General features: G+C 37.5%; 1 protein-coding gene across 6 annotated transcripts in view; it reads right to left on the minus strand.

The window, feature by feature from the left end:
* LOC107757969 (endoplasmic reticulum mannosyl-oligosaccharide 1,2-alpha-mannosidase-like) overlaps nucleotides 1–9,201 on the minus strand; it is a 16,679-nt gene extending 7,478 nt beyond the window's left edge. Inside the window, exons 1-13 of one of the 6 annotated variants that reach the window (XM_016575581.1) lie at nucleotides 9,042–9,201; nucleotides 7,791–7,937; nucleotides 7,546–7,654; nucleotides 6,499–6,596; nucleotides 6,208–6,356; nucleotides 5,665–5,756; nucleotides 5,303–5,482; nucleotides 3,200–3,348; nucleotides 2,878–3,066; nucleotides 2,582–2,772; nucleotides 2,217–2,337; nucleotides 1,933–2,127; nucleotides 1,656–1,787 (exon numbers count right to left, since the gene is read on the minus strand). In XM_016575581.1, the coding sequence (XP_016431067.1) occupies nucleotides 1,656–1,787; nucleotides 1,933–2,127; nucleotides 2,217–2,337; nucleotides 2,582–2,772; nucleotides 2,878–3,066; nucleotides 3,200–3,348; nucleotides 5,303–5,482; nucleotides 5,665–5,756; nucleotides 6,208–6,356; nucleotides 6,499–6,596; nucleotides 7,546–7,654; nucleotides 7,791–7,889 (1,704 nt within the window). In that variant the 5' untranslated portion in view covers nucleotides 7,890–7,937; nucleotides 9,042–9,201. Of the gene's footprint in view, nucleotides 1–1,655; nucleotides 1,788–1,932; nucleotides 2,128–2,216; nucleotides 2,338–2,581; nucleotides 2,773–2,877; nucleotides 3,067–3,199; nucleotides 3,349–5,302; nucleotides 5,483–5,664; nucleotides 5,757–6,207; nucleotides 6,357–6,498; nucleotides 6,597–7,545; nucleotides 7,655–7,790; nucleotides 7,942–7,990; nucleotides 8,050–8,846 lie in introns of those variants that run through there. The other 5 variants (XM_016575579.1, XM_016575578.1, XM_016575577.1 and 2 more) reach the window with 5 other exon arrangements.
* Between the last annotated feature and the right edge of the window lie 984 nt (nucleotides 9,202–10,185).

Below are 10,185 nucleotides of genomic sequence, written 5' to 3' on the forward strand. Positions count from 1 at the left end.
GATTTGTGTTTTGACATCCTTTTATTATGCTCACAAGGGTTACATTTATTTGATCAGAAAAAAAAACTAATATTTTGGCATATTATTAAAATTAAATTTTAAATTTTTTACTTTTGCTATATTTTAGAATGTAATTTATTCCTGTGATGCAAAGCTGAATTTTCAGCAGTCATTACATCAGTCTTCAGTGTCAGACCTACGATCCTTCAGAAATCATTATATTATGCTGATTTGATGCTTAATACATATTTCTCATTATCAATGTTGAAAACAGTTGTGCTGCTTAATATTTTTGACCCCAAAATTAGTATAAACAATAAAACTGGCCAACATCTAGAAATCATGCAGAAGCACAAACTTCAGAAACAGTACATCATCTGGACACCTTTGGAAAACTATTTTCAAGACACTATTACTTGATATGCACTGAATCTCACATACTATTTTGAATGGAACATAGTGTTGGGCGATACGCTCAACTTTCATATTGTCCTATCGTCAGCCTGTGAGATCGCCGATACACGATATTATCATGCTAATTTATGTAATTATTTACTTAGTTTCATTGCGGGAAAGTGAACCAACTCCAGCGTAAGGCTAAAAGCAGCCTAATGTTTTTAATATGACTGAATTTGTATTTAACATAACAAATTAATAGAAACATCGTAAGTTACTAATTATAATAATAATAATTTGTTATATTTATATAGCACTTTTCTAGGCACCCAAAGCGCCAATCAGTAGATATGGGGATTGTTAGGAGGCCATGATGGTCAGAGGCCAATGGCGTCTTTTTACGAATCTGTCATATGCAATACAATGCAATACAAAAGGGGCTATCATTCTTTATCATTTACCAGTCAAATTTGTAACTGAGACTAGATTATTAAAAAAAAAGCAGGATTACCTTAATGCTGGAAAGACCTTAAGTTATTTTATTTTTTTATACTAGCCCATCATGTATCTAACCATCCAAGTGCACATTCGGCGTTAAGAGCTGTTAAGATTAAAACTGGCAACTCCGCAGTTAGTCAGTGTCATGGACGTTAGGACAGAGCAAGTGTAAATATCTTTTCTAGTCTATATTTCCATCTTGTAATGCCGCTGTTTTAGGTATTTTTAAAAACCACCGGTTTTTAAAAACCACAGTTGCCGTGCCGCGCCCTGCTGCGCTAAAAGTCTGTCTACACTTGACGCGACACAGCGACAGTCGCAAATCATTTGAACGTAGTGTCAGTACAGTTCGTCATAAATAGAACGAGGCATCAGTTTACTGATGGGGATCGTGTCGCATCGCATGGCGCCGCGCCGCATCCAGTGTAGACAACATCACTGGGTTCTATTGTCTTTTGTCGGATCGCGCCACTCGCGTCCGGTGTAGACATGGTGTGAGTTTTTTTTAATTGGTTATGTTATAGCCCTGCTTGTTTTTAATGTTTTTATGAAATATCTGTATTGACTGCATGATCATATCATCGTATTATTTACTGCCATGCGAGCCACAAAGTAAAGCTTGGCGAGCCACGCAATGAGTAACACTGGTCTATCGGCACAACCCTAATGGAACATATGTAAATTTGGACGCAGGGCACAACATTTACCTTCCACTGTTTTGCATGTTCTAAAACACCTCAAGGTGACCCTCTTTCACATACCCTTGTGTACTTATTGAAGTTCTGTAGGATCTCCCAGCCCCACTGCTGGTACTTCTTATCCTTGGTGAATCTATACAAGTAGAAGAGGCTCTCTACAGTCTCTGGCCGCAGAAGGTTGTGCCGGTCTGCAATCTGTAAGACAAAATGAGATCACAAAGACGATTTCATTTTACATACCCATTAAACAAACACCTGTTTATTTGTTGACGGCCATGGTATACTCATCCAACAAACACCAGTTTCACAGCTGCCAACTGAAACCTCTTCCTGAACTCACCTTTACATCTACATCCTGTGTGCTGCCCTCATGCGTGTTGAAATAAGCTATCTCTGGGCTCAGACCTGTCTCCATCTGGGCGTACATCTGGTAACAAGTCTCAATCAGCTGTTTTGCCAGCTCCATATGATCAGCAGGAAGGCCGTAATGTGCCCCCAATGCCAGAGTACCAGGGAGGAAACAAACCAAGTGGTCCTGAAAGAAACAAGACAAGAGAAATAAAAGGGCTACATGAGCTATTTGACTCTGCTGGCCCTCAAGTTATTCTTTGACAACAAACATACCATTTTGGGACTAAAGTGTCCATGGGACAGCTCTCCTACAAATGTAAGGCTGGAAGGAGTAGACTTCTTCAGCAGGTTCTTCTTCACCCCTTCCACAGCCTGCAGGTAGTCATCCAGCAATCTGAAAAAAAAAATGGGAGCACAAATAAATCTTTGATAAAATAAATCTTTGAACCTGAACCATCAAACTATATATATATTGTTGACATCTGTAGTTAAATTTTAACAGTCACCCAAGGCTGTTTGTTTCTTTTTGATTTAGTATTAACACTACAGGCTATCATCATACCACTGCTAAAATGTTGGTATTTCCTCAATACAACAAAGAATAAACTATGAAGTTCAAACATAGAGACTCTACTTACTCTTTCTCAGTCTTGTTTCCTTGTATCCACTGCTTCAGCAGGTACTCATAGTAGCTGTCAGCCCTGGCACCCAGTGTGTAAATGCCCTGATGGGTGAACAGCCCGTTGTTGGTATTGATAAACATTGGCACTAACCCATCTTGCTTTCCATTCAGTTTATGCACCCGCTTCATCACCTCCATTACAGCCAGCTACAGAAAGAAATGGAAGAAAAGTAACCACCTGTTCCTATGAGAACAGAATTCCTTAAATGAGTGTTCGGGTCTTAACTGAGAAAGATTGTCCATTGTCTTGACCTTGTATTTGGGGTCTCCAGTAAGTCGGCTGAGATCTCTGAACTCAAGCTGAATGCTAGTGACCTCAGCTACGGTACTGTCTGAAGTCCACTGCGGAGAATGAGCCGTCCCCTTCCCAATATTCACATCCGAATAGGGGATTTTAGAGGCTGTACTGAAGGCAGGCATCAGTCTGGAGCCAATATCTTTCTGAAAAATGATTGATGTGATAAAAATAACATCAAATCACAAGAACATAGTAACAGGAAAAAGAGAAACTTTGAGCTCAGGGGATTTGAAGACGTTTGCTCTTTCATCAGCATGTGCTCTGCTTCTTTCTTACAGCTTTCTCCAGGAACAAGGAGTCTCCGGTCAGATGGTAAGTACTCAGAAGGCCACCCAGTATACGAATGGTGCTCTCAAACAGATTAACATCAACATTTTTATCGAAGGAGAGCTCTTTGGCCACCCACTGCCTGGCCTCTGCAAACTCTGTCGACAAGATTGATGTAAATGAAGTAAACCACATTACACAGTAAACAGCTCAGTAAACATAAAAAATGGCAGATAATTTAAATGTGAAGTATGCAATTTTTCTATTTAAAATTTTTTTTTTTCAATCCCATCTTAATACGAAGACACAGACATATAACTATTAAGTGATTTGTTGGTTTATTTACCAGGAAAGTGTAAATATGGTGGATATATCTATCTATCTATATTTATTAGGGCTGTCAAAATGAACGCGTTAATAACGCGTTAACGCAAATTCAGTTTAACGGCACTCATTTTATTACCGCAGCGCGCATTTTCTGTTTGACCCGTGGCCTAGCCCATATTAGGAGAAATTGAGATTTACAATGTTGCCACCTTAGCAATTTTGTCGTTAGATTTAGTGACTTTTCAGACTCCTTTAGCGACTTTTTTTTTTTTTTCAGAAAAGCGCCTAGCAACAAATCTTTAGGGTTTGCCCAAACCTTATTTAGTTTCTGAGACTCGCCGGTACTGCCGCACGAGCGCGAGGTCTCTCTTTCCCAGCGCGCACGCACCTATTTCTCTGCTTCTGCTCTGTTCAGCGAGCGGCGGAGGAGCAGCGCTTTCCCATTAAAACACATATTATGTTGCTGCTCTAATTTTACATGCAAGTAGCCGAAATCACAGCACAGCTATTTTCTTTATCTTATGTGTAGCCTATTTGATTTGATCAGATGACGGCTCGATTATAAATCAGGATTTTTGTGCAGATTATCCTTGATCTTGGAAGGGAGAGCTGGTTATGTAGTCTTAATGGGTCACGTTTCAGTCATTATTTCATATTCATTCCGTTGTCTAACAACAGAAACAGTAAAATATATCAATGAAAACAGTTTTATTGAGAATTTAGCTGCATCAAAATACAGTATGTGGGCACAGAGAGGCAATCAAATGTAATCATAAATAATAAATGTACATTTTGCATGTTCAGAAGAAGTGAGCTGCCCTGTCATGTGAATAGTGTAAACAGGCTTGTGTAAATAGTAAATTGTTCAGTGCAAAGAAAGAGAAGTAATGGTAACCTGGTATTTGTATGTTCTTTTTTCATGTAATGATATCCAAACTGTCATCTAATAGACATGAACAAGTTCTTTGAAAAACATCTATGACCTTTGAAACATGTCTAGTCTTCATGCTCTATGCTGACTATGGTTTCATTAATAATAAACATACATTTGCATAAAGCATACATATTTGTCCATGCCCATGTTGATTAGAGTATTAAACGCTTGAAAAGTCTTAATTTAAGGTACATTTAGAACAGATAAAAATGTGCGATAAAGTTGTGATTAATCACAAGGTAACTCATGACAATCATGCGATTAAATATTTTAATCGATTGACAGCCCTAATATATATATATAAAAAGACTTTTTCTAAAATTAAATAAATTAGGAAGAGTACAATGAAAAGGTATTTAAAGGCACAATAGGTAATTTTCGCAGCTAGAGGGAGCATATTCCAAATAAACAAAGAGACAAAGGCCTAGTTTGATGATGCAGTGACTGAGTGTGGAATCATGGGAGTTGTGGTCTTCATCCCCACAGCCGACGCAATCCGACGGGACTCGGGAAATCATGTTCATGGATGAGCTAATGATTTATTAACGTAGAAGAATACTATGGACACGGTCCGTGTCACTAGTTAAAATTGCTTATCTCTCTGGATTTAAACATTCTTCGAATCATTTGGGATAATGTAAGTACACAGCAAAATCTCAGCAAAAGTCAGCAAAATATATAACACTGTTCTAGTGGTTTTTGGATATTTTAATAAAAAAATCTTACATATTGTGCCTTTAATCCCTTGTGACTTGGACTGGATTTCCCCCCCCCACAAGATCTTGGGAAAACTAGAAAATCTTGGTCTGTGTTGGAGTCTGTAATGTATTTTCTCTAGCAAACTAAATTACCCTCTTTGAGGCCCAAGATCCACATGGTGTCCAGAGCATCAATTAGGGTCAGCCCAAGTCCAAACCACTCTCCATATGATTTAGAGATTGGTTTTAGCTCATCGTGACCCCAAGCAAAGTTCTTGTAACCCTTCCAGGCATGTCTAAAAGCTTCTCTCACAGCCTCCAGCCTGCTCTCAGCTGAAAGAAACAGAAACACAGGAAACAGCTGCTTCAGTGCAATCCATAAAAAGAAACAAATGAATTCGGCAGATCAGTTGCATAAAATGGGTTTATATTTAGAAAGTATTAATAGATTGAGCAACTGGCTCTTTTCCTGTTCAATATCAAAGGAATACAATGTAGCTGACAAAATAACAAACCAAGTGCTATTGAAGCTGGGTCGTCTTGGATTTCTGTGTCTTTGGTGTCAGTATCAGATGCATGTTCTTCTTCTATCACAGCTCCACGCCAACTACATACATGAGAAATGAATTATAATAATAAACAAACCACAGAATTATCAAGTCCTATATACTAGTCAAGCTCATCATTGCACAAAGTGTACATGCTGTTGTGTTTATAACACGGTTTCTACAGACATGAACAAGTTAAATTCAACACTTTTTAAGACCTTTTTAATACCACCTTATATGAAATTTAAGACCTAAACCTGTAATGGAAATACACATTTTATTACATAAATGTAATATTTAATGTGTTTCAATTAAAAAGAAAACAAAATATCATTGCTGTAATAAATGATATTTATTACTACGATATACAGTGAACTTTTAATGTCAGCAGACAATATTCCATACAAAATATCCCTGCAAAATAACTGCATCACTGATTTTAAGACTTTTTAAGGACCCGCGGACACCCTGTATAAGGTATTTCAATACAGTTGACATTAAAAATCAAACCTATTGATTGGCTTTCCGCCTTCAGATCCTTTATCTGCATTCTTCAGGTCCAGTCCATGATTTTCTACTCCCAACAGACTCGAAACATTCGTTTTGGTTTGCAAATGGTTCTGCAAGGCAGGAGGTCCACGTCTATGGTAGTCCTTTTTCTGTTTTTCAGAGGAAAACATACGTTACTGCCACAAACCTCAAATAGCAGCACAAAGCACAGCCTGTAACCTTGAGTTATCAGGTTACTCACAAAAAGAGGCCATCCAAAAAGAAAGCAAGAAACAACTGGGTCATGCTAACCTCAGAGGGCAGCTCAGGAAGAATGGACCTGTACTCATTTTTCAGGTTGACAACAAATGGCTGTTTTCCATCGTACCCGTTCTCCCCTACAACACCATCTGAGAAACATGAAAACAGAAAAGTTATAATTAGCTCTTAATAGTGTCAATTTACATTTCATGCCAACTTTAACCTAATATCTCTATCTATTTTGTAAACATATGTTACTGATCTGATTGCGAATGATTCATCCATGTGTGTTTAATTTTTTTTTTTTATCAAAATGTCATAACTGTATTTTCGGGTGAAAATTGTGACTTCTCCAATCATTTCATCCACATAAAACCTGTGCCTTTATTTCAAATGACTGAAAGCTCACATTCAGATCTGCTTCCATCTAACCAGGGGCACAACTGCACATTTGCTGAAAGGTATGCAAGATCATTTTTAAAGGGAAATGAACTGATATGGTTAATCACTGCCCTCTCAAGCAACAACGTTGCTGATTGACTTAATGACTTACAGTGAAAAAAATTGATAGGTTAAACAATCTCAGTTTGTTCACTTTATTTTAATGCACTGATTTATTTCCCTTTGACTTTTTCTGTTCTGCACCCCCTTTCCCTCCTCTATTCATTTTGGTCATGTGACTGTCGAAGGGTGAGCTGCTGATATGTACTCACTTGATAATAAAACACATTTTGAACTAATTTAAAATGCTAAAAATTAAATAGAAAGGTTTCTTATCATTATTTTCAACAAATAAGCTTTTGATTATTTATAACATTTTATTAAAGAAGATTTTCACAGAATGATTTTAGCAAAATGGCGCCCCCCACATGCGGCACCCCTAAGCACTGCATATACTGCACACCCCATTTTTGCATCTAACCAACTGTTTCACTTGGATGTGCATCATAATATGGAAGAAAAGCTCTATCTTTACTTCCGTTACATCACATTTTTAAAGGTGCCATATCATAAATTGTGCATTACTCTCTTTTTTTTTTTTTTTAACAAGACAATTTGGAAGCTCATTTTCAATAGTTGTTTTTTATAGCATCTCACCTCTCCAGTGCCTTATGAGAGTGGGAGATGTAGCGATTCCACAAACCAGCAACAGCATCAGTGTAAACAGGATCAGGCTGCGCTGCAATCTGGACAGTCGTTTCCATTTCTGAAGACAAAGCCAAGAGGATTGTATTATCACATTTTTGTAACCAAACAATCATATTACCCTACAGATGGGCCTCGAAACTACTGAATAAAACCATAATATTAATAAATGAATGATTGTTGAATATTAAACTCACCCTCCAGCAGGACTGCCGGCGCCACTGCTTGCTGTTGGTGTAGCTGCCACTTTCGCTGACAGTCAGCGATACAAAATCCCTCCTTGATGGAGGCAGCATGATTCCCTGTCTCTCTCCAGACTGTTCATAAACTCAGTGGCCAGGTTTCTGTCTACAGAGAGAGAAAACAAACATTGTCTTAAACCTTGAGAGCTGCCTACCTGTACAACGTTTCTGGGTTGACCATGACATTCAAAAGTGCTGTCTAGGTAGGCAGTTCACTATTCGTTAAGACACAGTCAGTCAGTCCTGACAGTAGTTGCGTGGGCAGCTGACTGGCACATACAGTACTGATAACACAGAAACGTTTTTAACGTTAACAGTTTAAAGACGTCGACGGTAGGGCTGCACGATAAATCGAAATGGAATCGAGATCGTGATTCGACAGGGCATAACGAAATTATGATGAATTTTGACAAACATAAAATACATTTTAAAAGTTGAATTCAGAGGGCAAATCTAAAACTGCAGCTCACCGTCAACTGGTGAGACGCTGTTAATAATCGACATCAAAAGACAGATATAGTCCAACCAATCCAACTGTCTAACTATATATCATGATAAAAATACTAAACAAACAAGAGTTACATTTAAATCGTTGACAGGATAATTCTTGATTCCACAACCACATCGTCTGTTTCGTTTAATTCAAAAGAACCGACTCACAACAGTCATGCGTTCCAATTTCAGCTCGCGAATTATTAGCTCAGAAAACAAAGTCAGAGTATTTTAGTGCGGTTTCCCTCCACAGCGGCAGAGAAAACGAATATGAAGAATACACACTGATTTAGGTACATTGTAAAAATTCATCCAAAGAACTGTTTCTATTCAAAACCGGTTCTCGGTTCCCAACCCGATCGACCAAGTGTCAACTGTCAGACGACGTTGCCTCACTGACTAAAAAAATGACTGTAAATTATTTATGTCTGGTATAAAGAACCCTTAAAAGTACGTTATTTATATTTTATTTAGTACAAAAACTGACCAGTTTCTAGATTTAGTAAATGATAAACTCACAGTGGGTTACTTTCCTCTGACGCTTATGTACACGCAGGATTAAGCTCAGAGATCTGACATCAATAAGTCAAACCGCTCTTCCTGGAGTTATGTGGAGCGTCCTGCTGTGTGAAGCGGAGCTCTGATCGGCTCAGGATCTTACGACGGTCCGAGGCATTACTGAAGGGCCTATACAGCTCACCAGCGATCACTCACAAAAATCCCATTCGACTCTTCAACTGTGGCGAACACCACGCGACACGTCTGAATGTCCTGAAGGATTAAATGGAGCATATTGTGACCATTTTTCTCAGCTGAGGTTTCATGTGATTTCCTGGAGACGAAGAGCAGGCGTGTTGTGTAGTCCACTAGCAACTTGTGGCTTTTCCAAATAATCCTCCAGAGGGCGCCAGGCAGACCACAAACTGGGACCAATCAGAAAGAGAAACCTAAAAACTCATTGTTTGTCAATTTACTGAAAGAACGTAGTTGACAAAACCGCGCTAAACCATTTTAAATTTCTATAGATATTAGATTTATTTATTTTTTGTTAAATAAATTAATTTTATTCCGCAAAGATGGGCTAAATTGATCTGTTGATCAAATGTGAGTTTTACATCGTTACATTGTTTATTGCAATCACGGTTATTTCCCCAAAAATACTGAGGAGCTCAATGTCAATACTGATGATAATAATAATGATTTTTTTTTCTTGAACACCAAAACAGCATATTAAAATGATTTCTGATTATCTGACTTTGAAGACTTAAAATTCAGCTTTGCCATATCACAGTAAATAACATTTTAAAATATATTAAAATACGTTTTCATTGTAATAAAGTGTCGTGTATTTTTTAATCAAATAAATGCTGCCTTGAGTATAGGAGACTTATTTCAAAATCATTTACAAAAATCTTACAGATCCCAAGTTTTGAACTTTAGTGTATACAATTATCTAATGTATCTTATATTTTGCCTTTGATATATATGGGTTTTTATGTTTTTATCTTTTTTTTTTCCTTAGCAAAGTCACATTAACAACACCTAGGTTTTAACATTAACAGTCTAATTCAGCAAATGTATGAACAAATCACCAGATATTAATATTCACTTCCCTTCTGTAAAATCTAAAAAAATAAAAAAAATCCATGCAGTTATTATAATTCATGTTAAAGGCATTTTAAATTCATACAGGAACCTGAAAGAACACAAATCCTCCAAGACTTATTTTGGTTCCCTTTGGTTTTACTAAGGCAACCGCAACATACCCAACAATAAAACACACTCTTTGGAATGAAATCAGTTTGTTATTAAAACAGATTGCAATGAGCTACTTTTACAATGAGCTAAATTGTCATTG

This window comes from Sinocyclocheilus rhinocerous, unplaced genomic scaffold (assembly GCF_001515625.1).
Source record: "Sinocyclocheilus rhinocerous isolate Xijiao unplaced genomic scaffold, SAMN03320098_v1.1 scaffold1948, whole genome shotgun sequence".
Lineage (NCBI taxonomy): Eukaryota > Metazoa > Chordata > Actinopteri > Cypriniformes > Cyprinidae > Sinocyclocheilus > Sinocyclocheilus rhinocerous.